Source organism: Myotis myotis, unplaced genomic scaffold, assembly GCF_014108235.1.
Source record: "Myotis myotis isolate mMyoMyo1 unplaced genomic scaffold, mMyoMyo1.p scaffold_m19_p_14, whole genome shotgun sequence".
Classification (NCBI taxonomy): Eukaryota; Metazoa; Chordata; class Mammalia; order Chiroptera; family Vespertilionidae; genus Myotis; species Myotis myotis.
In genome coordinates, this window is record NW_023416318.1 from 12,681,523 (window position 1) to 12,704,480 (window position 22,958).

A 22,958-nucleotide genomic window follows, 5' to 3' on the forward strand; every position below is an offset into this window, starting at 1 on the left:
GGACACCCTCCCCGCAAGGGAATACAAGGCTTAATAAAACCATTCCCATCCTTCAAGGCAATTTATAATCTAATATTCCACAAGTATAAAGTAATAATAAAAGCATGAAGTATTTTTTAAAAAGATTAAAAAGCAGAAGAGAACTATAACATTTAAGCTGGGGTAATTCAAACAGGACACAACTCAAAATAATACCTTTTTAAAAAGTACTTGCTTACTTCTAAAAAGAAAATTCTTTCAATAATATCACTGTTAAAAAAAATAATTACTTTTCATGGTGATTATGGGGGTGGAGGAGTGGGAGAAGGGTGGAGGTGTAAGAGGGCATAGAGGGGATAAACGGTGGTGGAAAATAATAAAATAAATTTTAAAATAAGAATTACCTTCTTGATGGGAGGATCTCAGGATTCCAATCAGGATACCTATTTTGAGAATAAACAATATTAATTAACAATCAAAATAAGACTGTAAGGCTCCAGTGATCTTTCTCTGCAATATATCTGTTCAAAACCTATGTTTACATAGTAATTTACTAGTATATTAAAGCACAAAAATTTTCTTGGGAAGAAAATATTTTGAGTGTGTAATTCAGCAATTTTCAACCAGTGCGCTGTAAGAATTTTAAAACATGCAATTCTTGACTAGTCAGGAGCACTGAACCCTTAGATTGTCAAATTTTAAAAAATGACAAAAGCCAATACAACAATAGCTGGCTGGTGTGAATGAATAAAAATTACATTTTTTTTTTGGTCAGACTGGCCAAAAATGATATATTTTTCGGTGTGCTGCAGAATTTTAATAATTCATTTATGTGTGCCATGAGATGAAAAAGGTTGAAAATTGCTAGTCTAATCCAATCAAGTATTATGCTAGTAGACAATTCAGAGAAAATAAATAGAAACCCATACTTCAAAGACTTCAAAATTTTTAAAAGTTGAACAAGGAGTACACATAAAAGAGGTACAGAAGAGGTCAAGATACAAGCTCATGTAGGGGTTAAAAGAGGGAAGACACTTCACATACTTTGCAGAATTCCAGGGGACACTATTCTACAGAATATAAATGAATGGTGCCCCTTACATTGCACCAAGTGGTCCTCAGAGAGAGAAACTAATCTGGCTGAAAGCATGGAAATGACAAAAAGGAATTATGCAAGGGAAAAACCTGGAAAAGTATCTCAGAGACAAACTGTGAAGGTCCTTGAAATCAGGTAAAGAGGGTGCACATAAGTAAATACATTTCTAAAGTGAAGAGAATATAGGAATGTCTTCAGAATATTCAGAAATAAATATCTGGAGGGGGGGGAGGGTTGAGATACTTAGAAATCAGGCAAGTAGAAGCTATGCTATGGTACTAAGAATGAGAAACTAACACAGAATGGGAATCTGTAGGAAAAAAGAGGGTTGAGGACAGAATTTTATGCACACAAACACTTAAGAGTACAACAGACAAAGATAAAACTAATGAAAGAGATTAAGGGGTAGTCACAGAAAGGAAAAGTAGGAGAACAGTAACATTGTAGAAGTTTTGTCCTTAACTTTTCTAGAGATTGTGGATTCTAAAGATTCATTGGAAATAGTGATTAAAATAAACCATCAGAAACCACCAGTATTCAAGAATATAATTTCAGTAACCAAAAAAAGAGCCAGATAAGAAAATGGAAGCAGCAGACTCAGCAGTCACCGGGCAGGAAAATGAAATTAGGTCAAAACCTTAGTAAATGTAAAGCAGGTCTTTTTGTTGTTGCTATTGTTTTTAAAATATGTATTTTTATTAATTTTAGAGAGAGGAAAGGAGAGGGGGAGAGAGAAAGAGAAACATCAATTGGCCGTCTCCTGCACGCCCCCTACCAAGGATCAAGCCCACCACACTGGCCAGGGCTAAAGTAGTTTTTATTTATTGTTAGCAGGTTAACTTGACAGCTATTCTCAACTTCTTTTTACCTTGCCTGTCTCTACTACAAAGGCTAACAAAGCTAAGTATTTGTTTTCCAGACTCCTTAGAAGATAGCCAGTGGTAGATTCTAACCAACGAGAAATAGGTACAAAGCAGACTTCTCAGAAAGCTTTTGCTCCTTTCTTCTTGCTTTGAAGTGACAAATTATGAATTGATTAAAAAAAAAGTTAACTTTTAATTCAATGTGTTCATCACCTAGCATCAACAACTGTCAAAACATGGATACTTTTGTTTCATCTACTCCTACACTTTTTAACTTTCGTTACTCTGTACCACCTAAAAAGATCCATTTCTAATTCTGTGATATAGTGTTTCAATGTAACATCTTTGGAATCAAACAAAGTTGGATCTAAGTGTAGGTGCTGCCATTTAATGGCTGTGTATCTGAAAGCTAGTTACTTAATATGTTTAAGCCTTAGCTATCTTATATGTACAATGCTGGAAATTATAGCTGGTTGTTAACACATGCAAGTTATTGGATTTCTAGATCTTTCCAGTTTATGGTTTCACAGAGCTTGAAGCCTATTAATCAAGGGTTGGTAAATAATGTTTAGTTCTTCATTAGGCTGACTGCTAGAATGCATGTTCTTGTCTCTGCTGCCTAGAACAGAAAGATAAAACATATATACTATCCTGAAAGTAGAGTTTGGACTGTCTATGTATTACCTATCTACTTTAAAATGTGTTTCAGAGGCATAATACCCTTTACATATGCTGTATAATATAATGGCTAAGAACATGAACCTAAGTAGCTGACATTATCTGTGTCAATGTGATGTTATAATAAGCATACACATGAAAGTTGTGAGCAAAATGTCCAACCTGAATTTAACAATGAAGAAACAAACAGAAGAAAGTACAGAATGTAGTAAATGCTACAAGACAATTTTCTTGGATGTTTCAAAAGAAGTCAACATCATGAAAATATCGCCAAAAATAACCACAGGGTGGACTGTTCTAGACTAAGAGACTGAAATGCACAAATTTTGATTTGAATACTGAATTGGGAGTGTGGATGCGGGGAGGAGGAGAGAGGCAGGAATAATTATAAAAGGCATTTGAAAAACAGCTAGAAGACAGATGCTGAATTGAGCAGTGAATTGTCAAATAGTTCAAAAATATATATAATGATATAGATTAGATGTGGCAAAGTTTAATAATTGGTGAATAAAGAAAAAGAATGTATGTTTATTGACTTCAACTTTTTGCAGCTTAGAAATTGTTCAGAATAAAATGTTTGGGGGGGGGGGGTGGACAAAGATCCATGAACTAAACAGACTCATTGTGTCAATTATTTCTTGTGTGAGTATAAAATTTCCTCAATTTCCTCACCGGTAAAATCACAAATAATCATTATACATCTATCTCATAGGGTTGCTTTGAAGAGTAAATAAATTATGTAAAGCACTCAGAATAATGCCCAGCACACAATAAGCAAAGAGCTATTATTATTTATTTTTAATATTAAAACTATGATGCACTGTATCTTTTCCCAAGGTAACCAACAACTCTTGGGTCCAGAAAGACCCAATAAAGACATAGAGAATAAGAAAAGAGTAAGAACCTAAATATACATTAGTTGAGGAATGACTAAATAGACTAAGGTATATAAACACAATGAAGCTTAAAAAAACAAACACACAAAGAATAGAGTAGCGTATACTATTTGGCCATGGAAGAATACCAAATGCCTAATCAAATTTAATTTATCTGTTAATTTTTTTGCAGAGAAAGCCATGAAGGAATTATTCAAGAACATATAACTTGAAAAAAGGTAAAAATGTAGGATAGAGTATTAAAGTGGCAGGCATGGAAAGCACATGTTTTAATAATATATGTGCATGGCCCTGGCCGGTTTGGCTCAATGGTAGAGCGTCGGCCCGCGGACCAAAGGGTCTGGGGTTCGATTCCCGGTCAAGGGCACGTACCTCAGTTGCGAGTTCCATCCCCGGCTGAGGTCGGGGCACATGCACGAGGCCAATAGATGTGTCTCTTTCTCGTCGATGTTTCTTTCTCTCTCTCTCTCCCCCCCTCCTCCCTCCCTTCCACTCTGTCTGAAAAATCAATGAAAAAAAAATCCTCGGGTGAGGATTATAAACAAACAAACAAACAAACAAATAAAATCTGTGCATGAAAAAATAGGCATATCTACAGAAAAAACTTCATAAACCCATGCCATTTGTTCTGGTAAATTACTGACAGCACATGTAACTAGAATCCTGTTACTGCCATTAATGCCTATCTACAGCAAGTAAACCATTCCTACCTAAATCCCTGAGTAAATAATTCATTCCTACCTAACTCTCTCACCTTCATAAAAATTAGACATCCCAATGGGTATCTGTGGGAAAATCTGTGGCTTAGAGATTTTCCATTTACAGTGGCAATAAAGCCTACCAGGTAACAATTTTATCTGTATGATAACCTATGTTTTTCTGCACAGCATCTATTTAAGGAAGCAACTCCAATCTCCATTCTTAGTCTTTATGATTCAAGTAGGGCTTATATCATACATAACTCCAGGAGTAGGCACATGACAATAACTGAGTTAGAATACCCTGTTCCCACAATCATTATAATTGGTTCGGAGATGGACAACTAACCCAGAATAGACCAAAGGAATCAAACCAAAGACTTCTACAGCAGTTATGAGGAAAGAGGTGTTTACTTTTTTAAAAAAACTCCTGAAATTTGCTAGCTATACAGACCACTTAAGTACAGAACTATGGGGGTCACTTTGCTCTGTGAAGAAAAGAGTGCCTGAGATCTCATGTGGCCAAAGCAAAAGAGAACTGCCAAGAAACCAAAATATTTCTCACACTTTGATTTTTGTTAAGCATCCAATTCAGCTGCTTTGAAACTAGAACCACTCTTTAAGCTTCCCAGTTAAATGAGATATTAAATTCTCATGCTTTATTAGTAAAAACTACTTTGAGTTAGATTCATCACTTACAACTAGAGTCCTAAATAACCTCAAAAAAATTTGGTGATGTTTTCAAAAAGAACAACAACAAAAAAAAAACCCACAAAAAAACAGCTGCCACAGATCTATTTGACCAAGAACATGTTACTATAAGTCTAGTGATAAGGAACTTGACATCCAACTGTATCAGTATGTTTAATGATGCTAGGGAAAACATTTAATTTTATGTTACTCCAAGGGACATAAGAGAATACTGTTAAAATCACACTTTTCAACTGCTTAGGAACCCTGTCTTCAAGAAGAAAAAGGTGGAAGACTTAAAGAATCAATTTGAGCCCGGCTGATATGGCTCAGCAGTTGAGTATCGACCTATGATCCAGGAGGTCACGGTTCAATTTCCGGTCTAGATACATGCCCCCAGTTGGGGACATGCAGGAGAAAGCAAATCAATATTTCTCTTCATCATTGATGTTTCTATCTCTACCTCTCCCTTCCTCTCTGAAATAATAATAGTAATCCTATATAATAAAGAGCTAATATGCAAATGGTCATCACAACCTCACGGCTCAGACACTCAACCGGTGACCAGCCAAGGGACCTGAGGCCGCACCCCCCCCCCCCCCCCGCACCGGGTGACCTGAGGCTGCATCCCCCACCTGGCAGGGCTTGACGGGGGTAGGGCTGGCCGGGTCTTGGTGTTGCTCAATGGGGGTGGAGCCGGCTGGACACTTCTATTATAAAGGGCAAATAGCAATATTAAAATATTTCCTCTAATTAATTCCCTTTTAATGTGCATGAATTTTGTGCACCAGGCCACTAGTGATAGTAATAAAAGAGCTATTTTAAAGAATAAATTTGAGGAACCAACACATCTAGCTTGTTCATCTCCTACTTAAGGTTTATTCTGAAAACAGGTTCTAAGCCAGAAGAGAGCTTTAGACCTGAAATTAAATACTGGTGCTTGGGATGGGTAGTTTTTAGTTATTTATCATGGTTTATATTTGAGATGCGGTGGGGGGTAGATAGGAGAATGGATGTCTACTCAAAAATAGATGAACCTTTCCAAGGAACACAAGCCAGCAAGGAATGAACCAATGATATTAAAAAGTATACCTGAGATTAAATTAGGAAGAAGTCAGAAGAAATGATACTTAATTCCTTTTGGGGAAAATTAAATACACTTCTATAAAATGAACACTTCAAATAAGCAATAGCTTTCTAAAATATTTTTATCCAAGGTACCACATGAAAGGTATTAAACAGTTATATCTGAGCATTAACTACTTTTATAAATTTGCTACCTATAAAAAAGAAAAAACTGTTCTTACTGTTGACGTAACTGTCGGCAGCTCTCAATATGAGTAGATGTATTTTGATGCTGAATCCAATCCTATTGTAAAAGAAGAAAAGTGCTGAACTTAGAATATTTCTCATGTTGAATTATGAATTAGGCTTTCTGGGTTGATACAGGATACTCCCTCCAAAATATTAAACAAATCTCGTTACAGATAGTATTTGGCTATTCAATAAAATCTTTTACAACCAAAAATAAAGGTTTCCAAACAAAAGCAATTAATACCATATCTCATTTATGCCACTTTAAACATTTAAGTATTTTTTAAAAGATCATACCCACAAATATTCATTTTGAAATCAAATATATAAACTTGGAGAAAATAAATGCATGGATCAGAAATAATTCATCTCAGATACAAAAACAACACACCAGAAAACACCAAAAACCCTATAAATAAAATGGCATCTGAAATGGCATCTTCAAAACATAGGGTTTTAATGACTTTTACCTCTAAAATTCAAGCTAATAACAGTAACAATTAAAAAATCATACCTCATAGGCCAGTACCATTCCAGACTATATTGGCAAAGAATAAGATTAGTAAAAATATGAAGAGATGATGATCAAATCTAATTTATTTTTAAGATTTAAGGGAAAGTAACACCATTTCAAAGACACAATATCTCTTACATATAGAGCTTTACAATAAACAAAATGCTTTCTTATACATTACTTCCTTTACAGATCTGCCCTAAAATTACATTCTCTACCCATAAATAGCTCCTGGAAGATACATCTGATTAAAAAAAAAAAAAAAAAGCAATAGTTTTCAAAGATACAGTCCTCCAAGTGGCAGTTAAAAATAACATGTATATTATTCAATGTTTTATTATTTTTCCAGCATTTGGATAGGCAGAAAACTTACTAAACAGTTCTGTATTTGAAAACTTTCCTTGAGAAAAATGTTACTCATTTCCATTTCAAAAACACTTTATTCTGTTATTGCTAAAGATGAACTAGAAATTTCCAGTTAAAACCACAGTTGACACTATTTATAGAATCTGCCTTGTCAAGAAGTATCTGAAAATAAGTGAATGCTACTTGCAGTACTCAACAACAGGTTATGACAAACCCTAAACTATTTCATTGAGCCATGGAACCAATTGTGCATTGCAAAAAAGAAATGTTTGCACATCTTGCTCAGTGATACAAGTAGAAAGCTTGTAGAGATTGGCAATTATAGAGTCTCTAAAACTGCTAAACCCATGTCTTTGACAGTAACTGGACACTGTTTACATCAAACAGACACATTGGCAGTAGTGGATTGGGTATGATTTATTTGAACTATCAAGTGTTTTATATGAGTAAGTTGCCAACATTTAAAAATCCAGAGATTTTACCCCCAAATCTAGATTCCCAACTTTTCTTAAAAATAAATAAATAAATAAGGACATAATATTGGACATGTATTCTCTATAGCAACTATCAGCTGACGTTGATAGCTGCCCTATTTAAAGCATATTCTCTCCAGTTCTACACACACATATACACATGTCCCACTCTCTACTTTTTTTAATAGGTCCACTCACTTGCTGACATTACTTGCTTTAAGCTCAGTAAATATATCTATGCCACCCCAGTGTTGAGACTTCTATTAACAGTATGAAGATCAAAAGAAGGTCCCAAAGCAGTACTGCCTCTCCAAAGAGTGATCATTACCTAACGAAGCAGGACATGCTACAAGGACTATAGAGTTGAGAGGGCACAGAATCAAACTGAAAACATCTACCAGTATCAGAGCTCACTCACTATCCTCCAGCTACCTCAAAAATATCCTGCCAGTAAGTCCTCTCTCAACTGAATTATTTCAGTCAGAAAGACAGCTTTTAAACCAAACACAGCCTTCGTAGCCAAGGATAGTAAAACAAACATACCTTCTAAACCCAGGACAGCTCCTCCTCCAACATCTAAATCCCAATTTAGAAATAGAAATACATTTCACATTATATAGTTGCTTTTTTCAGGGTACATTTTTAAAGACTCCAGAGGTGGGGAGTATATTGCCAAATGTTACTTTGCAAGAAAAAATTTGCAATTGATAATTTATATGCCACATATTCGTAATGTCATATATATGCACTCATACAAGGCAATAAAATATATCACAGAATCAAGAGAAGTAGTTTGTATCATGTAAATCCATGTTTGTTCACAAATTCCTATCACTTAGTCATCTAGTAGTGAAACATTGATTAGATTATGTTGTTCTGACTGTTAAAAGGTGTTTGTCTTAAATGGCAATCTCAGTGAACTCTAGTGATCACTAAATGATTTATTTTCTACTCTAAATTTTACTTTTATTATATTAACCCAGTCTTTCACTAGGGAAGCCTCAAATTAGTGCCCTGCTCTATCTATCTCTTCTCATTCCTATTCACCTTGCACATGTCAAAGACATTTATCTCCCTAAAATATACTTTTTACATGTCACATAGCAAGAACCTTAATTAGCTTCCTAATGCCTCTCACCTTAAGTCTAAACTTCTTAGGCTAGCTTTTCAAGTCTCTTTGTACTTTTATTTGTTGCTCTCATCTGAAATTAATTCCTCCTCCCCCAGGTACACTAAAGCCTATTCATCATTCAGGGCCCACCTTCAACTTATTCCACGAAGTCCTCCCTCCCAGATCATTCAAGTCCAGAGAGATTTAGTGCAGCTAGTCACCATCACTCAATTAGTCTTATTTAACTAAACTATACAAGTTTCTTGATGTCAAAGTATATTCATACTTCTTTTTATTACATAGTGCTAAATACATAATAGGAAATTAGATAATGCTGGCCTGAATTGATATAAGCCTGAAATCAAAATAAAAATATGAAGTATCTCTCCCTTAAGCAAATCCAAACAAGATAAAAACAATCACCAAATCATTTGTTGTCCTGAATTATTTAATTCCTGAGGTGTGTAATTAGGAAGCAGTGAGACTCTATAAACGGTTAAGAACATCTAAATTTTCTATAGTTTTTCAACTCTGCCCTAGTACCTAATATCGGATTGTATAAAACTAGTAATCAATAAATACCAATTGAACAAATGTATACCTTTTCTATTCTACAGAATAAAAATGAAAACTTTTAAGTTCTTTATTTTAAGGTATTTTCCTTGGATTCATCATGACTAACTGAAAGTTCAAAATAAATGGAATACAGAAAGCCTAACACTCAATTCAGTACTTACGCCAGGAGTACTTACAGATTATAACTAAGTGTTATAAATTATTCTGAGATTTTTCAAGACTTTGCTATCCTCTTTGGCAGAGTCAGGCAACTATTATTTTATTAGAACTCAGTAAATCTGGCTAAAATGAGGTAGAATGCTGCTTTCCTTTGCTGGAGTTAACCTTATGACAAAAGCATCAGCTCTAGGTATCAGATTCTTGTTGGCTGAAACCTGATGAGTGGGTAATAGACAATAAAAAGGCAGCATTGGAAGGAGAAAAAGCAACAAGAGAATTAATACCTATAGATTTTTAAGCCTATTCAAAGTATACAATGCTATGGCCTTGAATCAATGCTTATTATCATGAGAAGTACATTTCTTCTTGGCCATTTATGATCTAAATCTACAAATCACATCAGTAAGTAGAAGAAACGGTGGTTTCCAAATATATATATAAGTAAATAAAGCTTACTTGGAAATTCCTACTCAAATCTACCAATGATTACTAACAGTATTCTACATTACTCCTCAGCACCTCTGTAAAACACTTCCTTCTAACTGTACTAACCATGAAGATACTTAAGGCTTCTTTATTTTTAAAATATTTCTCTCTAAATTTTTATCAGTTTACACTCTATTTGCTGACCCCACAATTAGTCTCCAAATAACTCGACTCAATTTTGCTATGATTAAGTTAGGAAGCTCCTTCTCATAAAACACTAAAAATCCTAGTCCAGATAGTCAGAAAATTATTAAATTGACATTAACTGTCTTTAGCCCAAGACACGTAGATACATGCAAGGCTACAACATACTGTCTCTTCAAAGTGTATAGTACAAATATTTTATTCCAACTTTTTATTTTTATACTAACAGATTCTCTTATTTAAAGTGACTTATGTGACATTGTCTTTATAAGGATACAGTTTATGTTATATAAATTTTATGCTGCATAAATTTCTGGGATAACTAATCAAAAGTTCAAAATAAATAGACGAACCATGTGGTGTGCCCAGTTACAGGAATACAGAAAGCCTAACACTCAATTCAGTACTTAGGCCAGGACTACTTAGATTACAACTAAGTGTTGATGTTGCAATCAAAATTAACTTCTGCCATTTCCTTAATGCCTAGTTAACACCAATGTACTTGAGAATAGCGGAAACTTGGGCGCTGTGTATCATTATACAGTGTTTAAAAACACTCACCTTCAAATGACTACATTCTACGTTACAGAGAGAACAGAAATGTGGAAATATTCTTGGAGATGCTGCATAATAGTCATTCATCATAGAAGGAGTTGGTAGTCTCTTCATCTTTTGGACATCAGCATGGGAAAGCTTGGGGAGCCAGGATGCTTTCACAATCCCAAAGGGTGACCGAATGGGGATGTCAGCCTCCGACTGATAATTCTTTTTATTTCCTCCTGGTCTGTGGACATTAGATGAATTAATCACAGGCTCACGTGGGATCCGCTCTTGATGGCTTACAGCTGGAATTAATTCCGATGAAAAAGGTTGCTGGTTCATAGATGGAGGAATCAGAGACCAACTCATTGCCTGGTTAACTGTTTGGCTAATGGACTGGCTGACACATTTTACAGGTTCAAGGACTGGCTGTCTTCCTGTAATGTGTAAACCTGGCATCTTAGTTCCACTCTCAACTGGGAAAAAGGACTGATTATTGGAGGACTCACCGGGGAAGTCCATCTGTCGAAACACATCTTCAACAGGAAACATAGAATTACATATCACATTTGGTGCAGGAACAGATGCAGAAATGCTCTGCTGTGACCGAAAATCATTCTTGACCTCATCAGTTGGAATTTCAGGATCATAAATACGTGCTTCAAGTGGATCTTCTGTATAGCCATATTTGCTTGCATGCCCATAATCAATCACATTACTTGAAACTGCCTCGCTACCAAGTGTTTCTTTATTTCTGCTCTGAGAAGGTAAATTAGGTAATCGGCGCCCCATTTTTCGCATTCTTATATCCCTCAGAATTAATGGCATATTTTCAGGAGTTAGCTGTTCATCAGGATAGCGACTGAGTTCTTCTAAATCTTCATTAGATAATCCAAAACTTGCTAAGATACTTGAGGCACTCTCTTTTGTATAGCGGCTCTGCACTTTAGGACTCTGCTCTGTTACCTGCGTTATAGGACTCTGTTTCACTGCCACTGATGCAGGTATTTGAGACTCATCATCCCACCGGCTACCATGAGGCTTCTCTTTCTTTTGTTGTGCTTCATGAAAATCCAATTTTTCTTTGGTCAATCTTGGATCAGTTCGGTGCTGAGTTACCTGAACATTCATTCTCTGTGGTCCCATGTTCTGATAAGATTCATGGCCAGCAAATCTGGGTGGAATTCCACGGGCTCTCCCTGCTGGGTAAAATCTTGGAAGACCCATAGCTCCCGGCCTCATAAATGGTCCTGGAGGCCTCATCCCAGGAGGGTTAGGTACTCGTGGTCTCTGAAGTGGAAAGTTTCCTCGAGGATTAAACCTGGGTCTCGACATGGCTATTTTCAAGAAAGCCTGATTTAATAAAGTATAAGGTGGTGTTGAACTATGTGAGGCAACGGCATTCAGCTGCTGAAGCGCCAATTGAGTCTTAATCTGAGCAAAGTGCAAAGGAGATGGGCCCAACAGAAGTGGGTTTGCAATGCCCAGGTTCAAGGAATTCACAAGTGGTGCGAAATTTTCCAAGAATAACACAAAGCTGAAAGTTAAAACACAAATATTAGATCATTTTAACTCAAACTACTTCATGAAGTGGGGGGTCTATAGCCAGTGTAAAACATTTTGAAACAAAGCCATGAAAGGATTCTGCATTTCATACACGTTGAGATTAAGTGCTTACAAGGATTTTAAACTTTCCCCAAGACTTTCTCTTCTTTTCTTCCGAATTCAGAACACAAACCCAAACAAACCTCAAGCCAGAGGTTCATGCATACTGTTACACTGGGTGCTGTCCTAGGTGCTGAGCGATAATTACAACTCCTAAATAATCTTGAAAAATGGGATTACTTCATGCTTTAATATGGAGAGAAAAAGATGAAAGCATTAAATACTTAGAAATGCACACACACTTAATATTTATGTTATCAGATGTAGACACAATGAAAACAGGAACTGTAAACTTAAAATTTTACAAGACCCATTTCTCTAAGACACACCTTCCTTGGAACCACAGCTAATTAAATTCCATATAGCAATTAGACTATGCTTAAGGTTCTGCTGTTAAACAGTTGTTTCTTTTAAGATGCAAACTTGTCACCAATAACTTGACTACAGAGTCTGACAAAATAGTGTGCAATAGCATGTATTTGATTATAACATACAGAAAAATATGCAACAAAACCAATCACCTTTCTCTTGGATTCCCTCCAAGGTGAGCATAGAGACAAATATAGGGGTGGGCAAAAGTAGGTTTACAATTGTGAGTACATGAAACAGTTTATTCTTGTGTTATTATTACATTATTTTATTTGTATTACACCTATAAACCTACTTTTGCCTACCCCTGTATATATGGACAATAATAATGATGAACTATAGTGTTATAGAGTACTGTACATGTATTTTACATGGACTGATTCATTTCTCACAACAACCCCGAGATATGCACACTTTTACAAGGATACTAAGGCACAGAGAAGTTAACACATTGCGGACCAGTAGTTTTATTACTGGCTTTACTCAGTGGCCAGGTAAGTTTCTAATGAACTGGTACAAAAAACATTTTACATAAATGTTAAAGACATGCCTTAAAATTAAATAACCACTGCATTTTGAAGTTATTTATTACATGTTCTTACAAGCTAATATCTTTTTAAAGTATGATACTTTGTAAAACACTGTGTAATATGAAGCAAGAATTATCTTGATCCGACTGCAATGTGTTAAATAACTTACATAGATAAGTGGCCAGGCCAAGATGTGCATTCCAAGTATTTTGGCCCCATAATCCATGCTCTAAACTACCAGTAGATGTGAGCAAGAATATCTTGCAGTTCCCAGGCACTGTATTAGTTAAAACTGGTTGCTGCCCACCCCTTCGGAATGCAGCATAACTCACTCCAAGCCAGTTCTCAAAGAAATCGCACTTTAGCTATCATTCAGGACCAAGGTCAGCGGTCAAAGGACTCGCTGGCCCTTTTAGTTAAAAGAAAAACAAACACAGACCATGCCTATTTCTATCAAGTCCCCCTACTTTGATATCCAATAGAAATGCAGGGTGGGAACATATGTAATGTTAATGAAATGGAGATTCAGCTGAGATATAGGCTTTATCTGATAACACTCTTCCTTCCAACCGTCTCACAGGCTGCCACTACATTTAATTTTTATAAAAGGACATTCTTGCCACATCACCCTCTATTAAACAATCCAAGAGAATCTCATTCCCTTTATGTCTTAGTTTTATGTGGAAAGTATAATCAACCTAGTCAATTTCTACCCTCCTAATTTTACCAAACACTTATTCCAGCTAGGCCATTGCTCTTATTCCTCTCTTCTTTCCTCCCTTCATCTCTTCCAATCAAAACACATGAAGGAAACAACTTTGCCTTGACCTGATTTATTTGATTTTACTCATTCTTCAAGGTCAGTCTCCATTAAACCTTCCTTGACCACCAAGGCTCAGAGTGAGTCTTCCAACAAACTTTATTGCTTATACCATTTTGGGACTTGTACCTTTTACTATCTTGTTTTTGTGTTCATATGTATGCAGTCTTTTCCAACAACCTAGTCTCAACTGAAGGCATGCTCACTGTTGTCTTATCTCCCGAGGATATAACTCTACTCTTACTTGTTATACCCTCAAATATCTGTTAAGCTATTTGCATTAATATCCAAAGTCCTCATACTTGACAAGGACTATTTTCAAATTAGAGTAAACACAAAAATACATTAAGTATTATGTAGGCTTCTAATTCACTAGGTGCAAGCAGCAGACACTAGTTACTAAACAATTATATCCAAATTTTCTGTAAATAATGTTCATTTATCACAAATTCCAGGTCTTTTTAAACAATCATAAATCATATGAACTGTACCTACCTTCTATAAAATAAAATACTTCTAAGAACAACTCTGTATTGACCCAGTCCTTAAAAATAATCACTATGCAAGCAGTTTGTCATCCAGTTATACTCTTTCTGCACTATTTTCCTGAATTGGTGAAGATTCCTTTCACAGCTTCAGAAGCACAAACTTTTCCAAATATTGTTTCTCCCCCATAATAAACCAAAAAGGAACAGATTTCAATCAGTCATCTAATTACCACATAGAATTATGAACATGTATCATTAGAAATAGTCACATTTCAAATTCCTTAACAATAAAAAAACCTGTCTATGCACGTTAATATTCCCAGCACTGTTTTAACTCTGATGTAAATATACATTAATAGACTGCAAGAGAGCAGCCCTTCATATGGTGCATTCTGCAGAAACCAGAGTCCTGTAAGACTGTAGGTCTTCTACAAAGGAGTTCCCTGGTCAAGAGAGTGTGAAATGCTCTTGTGCTACCCTTCTCAGAGGGGCACAATAACTATTGCATATTAAAGGCTCTGAGGTGCACTGGTGTTTACCAAAAACCTTTTTTCATTTTGCACTTCTCAATTTGAGTTTTCCTTCATGTGTATACCCAGGAGTGATATTTGGAGTATTTAGTAATTAGTAAAGCACAAGCAATGAATAATCAACAGCAATATGAGCCCCTCCTTCGTCCACTGCCCTTAAGTTTTTAGTTGCTGTGCACAAGGTGATGGTAGGGCAGTCCTCAGGAAGAAAGTACTAAGATGGGGAAAGTAGAAGTCCATCCACCTTCGGGGTAACAGCTATTTACATATCATGGCAAAATTATTTCTCCCATCTCTCGGTAAGACAAATTAGAGGCCTGTTCAGCCATAGTTATTTATTAAGCATTCTGATTCCAGGACCTGCTAGCCAAAGATACAAAAATTTCTCTCTTGGCATGAATATCGTGGAAAATCCATCATTACACACAAATGTCACATTCAACAGGTATCCTCCACCAACCTCCTCTCTGAGAATAAGTTTATTTAATCCTCCTGTACTTTAAGCCAACACTTCTCCTAACCTTTATCCCAAGACTCCTTCCAAATTTCAGACTTTTAAGTCTAGCAGGTTTTATTTCCTTTTGTTTGTATTTAGTAACATTTTCAGACAGTAATTCACTAATATAGAATCATCAACACCTTCTTACGCTATACCGTATCATTTCTAATCCAGGTAGAAAAGTTTCCAACAATGTAGTTCATCAAAACATCACTAACGAGAAATTATATAGCTATCTGCATTTCTATTCTCATTATAATGATGTAAATTTTAAATCAAAGCATGAAACACAATGTTGGGCATTAGCAAGAACTGACAAATACATTTTTGAAACTCTAATAAAAAGTCTGCCTACAATCTGTATTTCAAATAACACTATCTTCAATGGGTAAAAAAACGAAACGTAATCTATTTTCTTTATGAACGGAATTTAAGTATATTCATATTTCACTTGCATTATGTGTAATGCACATTTTTAATCATTTAGGTAAGTTACCGTTTAACCTTCTTACAGCTATCATTCCCATTCACTCCAAATGCTTTAAGTAAAAAGATGTTTATATTTATATTTCAACCTTTCTACTTATAAGGCATTATAAATTTCATTTTGCAATTCTATAATTCTGAAGCCTTATTTCTTCAAATCTAATTTAAGGCAAGCCCCACACCATCAATTTCCTTTTGTCACATCTTTTCTCCCCTTTCTCTTGTTTAGACCTACCAATGATGCCCCAGCATAAAACTACTTAATGCAAATACAAATACTAACACCTGATAGAAACAGGAATTTATGCATTCTCAAATGATCCATGGGAATAAAATTCCAAAAATCAAGTATCAGGTCATTAAGGATATCTTTTAAATATATCAGAATAAATATATAAGAGTAATTTCAAATCCAGCTGTTATTCATACGATTAAAAAAAAATTGTTGTTTTAGGTGAGGAAGTAGAAGGTCAGTAAACCAGAACAGATCTCTTCCTTCATAGAATGCTACTATTCATCCCTGTTAAGATAGACCTTAAGGATAAGAACTAGCGGATGAAACAACTCCTCAAGTTATTTATATTAGCCTATGAACAAGAAATAAAATGCTGTTTAAAGATGAAATGCCCATACAATAGTATTATATATATAAATATGTAAACAGTATTAGTTCACGTCACCTATGTCTAGAGTCAAGTTGGTTTGAGTAATATAATAGAGTTCTAGGTATTCCAAATCTACTATTAGAAGTAAAGAAACCAAAGGCGGTTTTTTTTGCCAACAATGGCATTTACTAATTTGATAGTAAGTTTAAATATTGCTAATATCACAGAATTTATATAATCAAGGTAGCAAGTGATAGCCATATATTCAGAACACATGCTTAATATAGTAAATATAATTTTCATTATCCAGAACTATTAAAGAATATGCCATTTTCTGGATAACTAATAGTTAAAAAAAATTAATCCTTTACATTTCAATTTAAATTTTTAAAACAAATACTTCCTAACAATGGGCTACAATAAGGAATTTTAAATTTTTCATTTTTCTTGTTCTTCCAGCCATGCAATATACACCCTTCACTGCGTTAGGGAGAAATACTGCTTAATTTTTTTTTTAATCAACTGAGGTTCTAAATGAAAAATATTTTTCAGACACAGAGCACAGGCCACAATATTGAAAGGCTTTTAATGGCTAGGCTTGGGAGGCACACGGAAAAAAGGATGTGTGTCTGAGCAGGGGATAGGAGTAGGTGGTGGGTAAGGAAGTTTGATGAAGCAAGACTAGCAAATATATTTGCTGTGGAAGCTAAATGGCAGTTTTATAAGGATTTATTACCTCTCCTCTCTACTTTTTTACGTAAACATTTCCAAAATAAAAAGTTGAAATGCTAAATATTAAGTATTACATTAATAGAAAACAAAAACAGAAGTATAAAACCAACACAACTTCATACTTCTCAATCTACCATTATCACACCAATCTAACAAAAGCCAAAATCAGCTAACTTGTTATGATTAATGTATAAATAACAAATGCAGATTTAAATAAAAAATCTCATTTTAGTTAATTATTCCCTACACCTGTCCTTCCCACCTAACTTACTGACTTACCCATTACTAAACAGTTTCATATGCTACTCTTTTTGTTTCATTATACCTTTTTGGTGAACAAAACTAATTTGTGAAACAAAGAAAGTAAAATTAAGCAAAACAAGCAAATGGTTCTTCATAAGAAATCTCTGATTAAGAATTAGGTTATGCCACACCCAAGAAAATAAACCCTGTCTTTTGAGAATACTGACATAACTTAAAAACAATGTGAGGAACCAGCGAGACAAAGGTAACTTTGACAAAGGCATTAACACCTGAAAACAACTAAAATAAACACAACCATTCATTATTAAACATTTTTCATTTAACTCCAAAAGCTCTGGCCATAAAGAGGTTCATTTAGCTAGGGGAATTTACAAGAGCCAACTTATGAACTTGGAAAAATCTGGGTTGAGATCTGAGTTCTTAATTATTAACTCCTTTGAAAACAATTGCAGTTAAGTAGTATTAACCCTTTAAAATAAATTTTATTCCTGATGATATAAGAAACATAAGCTTGTTATAGAAAACAATAAAAGTAGTAAGAAATCCTTAGCAATAAAACCATCACCTAGAGTGAACAAATATTTTGATATGTCTTCTAGTTCTGTGTACATGCATGGATGGTAAGGGAAGAAGAGTACACCAAACTTTATTGTATAAAATTAGAACTATACTATTTACCATTTTCAATCAACATTTTATTTTCCTATATTTAATATTTTTCAGGCCCTAGCCAGGTAAGTTCAGTTGGTTAGAGCATCATCCCGATACACCAAGGATGAGGGTTTGATCTCCAGTCAGGGCACATACAAGAAGCAACCAATGAATGCATACATAAGTGGAACAACAAATTCATGTTTTTCTCTCCTCCCTCTCCCTTCTGCTCTTTCTCTAAAATAAAATAAAAATAAAAAAAATTTTCAAAAACAGGACATTTAATAGCCACAACACATTGTGAACTCCTGAAATTTGTTTTATTATTTGACAAGTAACAGTTAAAAATTCTTTTTATGTCCTTTTAGGAACTAAAACATATATACACTGAAGCAAAAAATATTCAGTAAAATGCCAACCATAAAAGTTGTTTCAGAAATATCTCGTAGAAACTGAGTTCTTAAGACAGACATGAAAAAATAATTTGATGGACTAAAAAGATATCACCATTAGGTCCCATGAGGTATTTCTGAGTTATACAATCAAGAACTGCTTGTGATTTTGATGTACTCTTTCAGAAGAAAAAGAATCCTTCCTTTTCTTTAGATATTAGTTTAAAAAAAAATCTAAAATCTATAAATCTAAGTGTTGTCAAAAATTAAATAGCCAGATCATAATGGCTCCATTAAATTTAAAATAAAGAGATTTATAGCAATTCCTACACTTTTTATAGCATGTCATGGTTTAAAAAGCACTTTAATATTCATTATCTCATTTGAGCCTCACAACAACCCTGTAAGCAAGGGCATCCCAGTTTACAAATTAAGTAAGACCTTGGAACCAAGTGGTGAGATCATAACTAGAACCTTAACTCTCAGTGTTCTTTCCATGCTGTGTTCTAGATATTTTAAATTTAAATTTATTTTATAGCTTTCCTTTTCTAATTATAAAAAATATATGTTCATGACCACCATCCCCCAAAAGAAAAATAATCCTCATGACATAGAGAAGAACAAAAAGATTTGTATAATCTTACCACAAAGGGAAAACTATCATTAACATCATTTTCCTAGGTATATACCCACATATCTCAATCAGTACTGCTTTGTTAGAGCAGTGGTTCTCAACCTTCCTAATGCTGCGACCCATTAATACAGTTCCTCATGTTGTGGTGACCCCCAACCATAATTTTATTTTTGTTGCTACTTCATAACTGTAATTTTGCTACTGTTATGAATTGTAATGTAAATATCTGATATGCAGGATGTATTTTCATTGTTACAAATTGAACATAATTAAAGCATATTGATTAATCACAAAAACAATATGTAATTATATATGTGTTTTCCGATGGTCTTAGGCGACCCGTGTTGCGACCCACAGGTTGAGAACCGCTGTGTTAGAGCGACTTTATCTCAGAATAAATAAATCCATGTTTGCACCTAAGAATGAAGGTATTACACTAGTTAATAATACAAGAGTACATATCTTCTATGCTTTCCTCAGTTTAACTGGCACTCAGTCTGCTAATTTCTTCTAGTGTATAGACAGATCCACTTAGCCAACTCTTTTCTACCACGTTTTGTACCGAGATCTCAGTTTTGGGGTAGCTAGGAGAAAAGGGAGAACTACAAAGTGTATGTAAATCACAAAAGGTATGCAAATCATAATTCTGAAGGTGCCATTAAGTGTGGATAGAGTATCATTCTGTATATTAAAATGCCAAAAGTGTGGTGCCTCAAGGAAATTGTCAAAGAAACAATAAGCAGACAATTAGACACATTATTTGATAACATGAAGGGCATCACAAACTTCACTACCTGGAAAGATTGATAAATGTGATTTCAGATGAGAAAGGAAATGGAATATCAACTTGCTAATGACAGGAACAAATTACCACGAGAACCATGCATTAACAACCCCATAAGCACTGATTTAATAGTTAACATTTCCAGGAAGACAACTTTTTGATAAACAGGATAAATGAGTACAATCAGATATATACTTTTTTTAGGGTCATATGAACTGCACATGCCTATATATACTTTTTTTAGGGTCATAATTGTATTCATAGTAAATAATGCCCAGGGATGTGCACTGGTTCTGCTAACTTTGCTACCCTCAACAAATATAATACATCAGTCCAAGAAAAACTACTTGATCATTTGGAATAAAGAAATCTTTCACCCTAACCGGTTTGGCTCAGTGGATAGAGCGTCAGCCTGTGGACCAAAGGATCCTGGGTTCGATTCCCATCAAGGGCATGTATCTCAGTTGCAGGCTTCTCCCTGGCCCAGGCCCTGGTTAGGGCTCATGCAGGAGGCAACCAATTGATGTGTTTCTCTCTCATCGATATTTCTCTCTGTCTTTCCCTCTCTCTTCCACTCTCTCTAAAAATCAATGGAAAAACATCCTAGGGTGAAGATTAAAAAAAAAAAAATCAGGAATAGGAAAAGTGATGGATGCTGATAAAATTCAAATATTGTTGACAGCATATTTATGATTTTAGTGAGAAAGCACAAAACTGAAACAAAATGTAGTCAATACAAAAGAGATAAGCAAGACCAAGAGGTAACTACAGTACTGAAGACATTCAGCTATCCAGTTCCAATGGTTCCTGAAGTCTAACTGCACACTTGCCATGCCTGCCATTTGGTTGTTCACTTCTTTCATGAAATGCACAATACAAAAAATGTTCCCATTTGCCTACAGTAGGTTTCCAAAATCTTTAATTATGGATGAAGTGCCAAATGTCTTAAACTCTTTACAAGGTACAAAAGAGCATATTTAGTATGTTACTTGTGTATAAGAAATGGAAATAAGGAAACACATATCTGTTTATGGTTACAAAAAAATGCATAGGTAGGATAAAATAGAAAACAATAAAGCTGGTTAGCTGTAGAAGTAATAGAAAGGCTTTTTAAAAGGGGGAATATTTCATGGAGTACATCTTATTACATAGTTTTGACTCTGAAAAAATGTTAACAATCTACATTTTTTTAAAATTAAAACAAGAATGGGAAAAAGGGAAAAATCTAAAATTAAAAGCATACTAATTCAATCATTTTTGGAATGAATACTTTAACCCACTGAAGGGGAAAAAGAAAACTAATGTGCCTGGCCAGTGTGGCTCAGTTGTGGCTTGAGCATCACCCCATGCACCAAGAGGTCACCTGTTTGATTCCAGGTCATGGCACATGCCTAGTTTTGGGACCTGATCACCAGTAAAGGGCGTGAATGAGTCAACTGACATTTCTATCTGTTCCTCTCTAAAATCAATAAAAACATTAAAAAAAAAGAAACCCTAATGCAAGTTAGTTATAAAACCATTATTTGATTTATATACCCTCAATTTAGGGGTAGCTAGGAGAAAGGGGAGAGCTACAAACAAATTCTTATCTTTTTTAGTGTTTTTGTGGGATTTGGTGGGGGTTTTTTGGTAGTGGTATAGGTAAAATAATTCTGAAATTACTTTAGATATAAGATTGAGCAAGTAAATGTTTTGATAGTGTGAGAGCCATGGTTCTCACTGTGGAAGACAAAACATATAGATATAAAATAGGAGCAAGAAAGAAAGAACAGGATAGCAGTAAATTATAAACCTTATAAACCACTGAGAAAACCAGGGGTTCTTAACTCCATACCAATAGAGCAATGTATTTGTAGAGAGACAGCTTAGATGGAGAATCATCATTTTTGTAACCATCATAATAAAGATTGGTTTAGGTAAGAATCATCTGTGCATGTTAAGTCCAGAGTGAAATTTTGATGAAGAGTAGAACAGTTGCATAACCCTAAAATGTCTTTCCACAAGTCAATTAATTCAAGCAGGTGGGGGTGGGGGGAGAAATCAAACACTTTGATATTCTTCAAAAATGTCAATTTCACAGATAAAGAAAGGTTATGGAAATATTCCAGAGTAAAGAAGACTAAAGAGACATGACAACTAAAGGCAATTATGTAATCCTAGACTGATCCTGTACTGGGGGATGGGGTGGGGGTGGGGGGGGAACAAAAAGAGAAACTGATATGAAGTACATTATTGGGTCAATTAACAAAATCAGAATATGGTAAATTAAAGATTTTTATTAATGTTAAATTTATGGAGATAGTAACTATACTATGACTAAGAAAGAAAATATTCTATTCTTAGAAAATAAACTAGAGTAGAGGAGCACAATGTAGGCAACTTCTCTCAAATAGTTCGGAGGGAGGGGCAGATGTGTGTGTGGTGTGTGTGTGTGTGTGTGTGTGTGTGTGTGTGTGACAATAGAGGGAAGAAAAAGAGCGAAACCTACAGGGAATTCCTGTCAGCCAGGGCTTTACTTCATTCAAAAATAGTTAATGGCCCGAACTTTTAAATCCAACACTGGACTACCTAACTTCTTAGTTATATACCAGTGGCCCGATGCACAAAATTTGTGCACATTAAAAGGGATTAGAGCCGTAACTGGTTTGGCTCAGTGGATAGCATCCGCCTGCGGACTGAAAGGTCCCAGGTTTCGATTCCGGTCAAGGGCATGTTCCTTGATTGCGGACACATCCCCAGTGGGAGGTGTGCAGGAGGTGGCTGATCGATGTTTCTCTCTCATCAATGTTTCTAACTCTCTCTCCCTTCCTCTCTGTAAAAAACCAATAAAATATATTTTAAAAAGGGGGATTAGAGGAAATATTTTAATATTGCTATTTGCCCTTTTACTATAATAGAAGTGTCAGAGGAAAGAAAATTAGTAAAA

The 22,958-nt window shown here is 35.0% G+C and overlaps 1 protein-coding gene across 16 annotated transcripts in view; it reads right to left on the reverse strand.

Moving 5' to 3' along the window:
* Positions 1 to 22,958, reverse strand: part of ZNF638 (zinc finger protein 638) — a 79,104-nt gene that overhangs the window by 51,095 nt on the left and 5,051 nt on the right. For all 16 annotated transcript variants that reach the window (XM_036334185.1, XM_036334181.1, XM_036334180.1 and 13 more), the window contains 3 exons: positions 10,605 to 12,120; positions 6,208 to 6,269; positions 384 to 422 (listed from right to left, as the gene is read on the reverse strand). In XM_036334185.1, coding sequence (XP_036190078.1) covers positions 384 to 422; positions 6,208 to 6,269; positions 10,605 to 11,918 — 1,415 coding nt within the window. In that variant the 5' untranslated portion in view covers positions 11,919 to 12,120. Of the gene's footprint in view, positions 1 to 383; positions 423 to 6,207; positions 6,270 to 10,604; positions 12,121 to 22,958 lie in introns of those variants that run through there.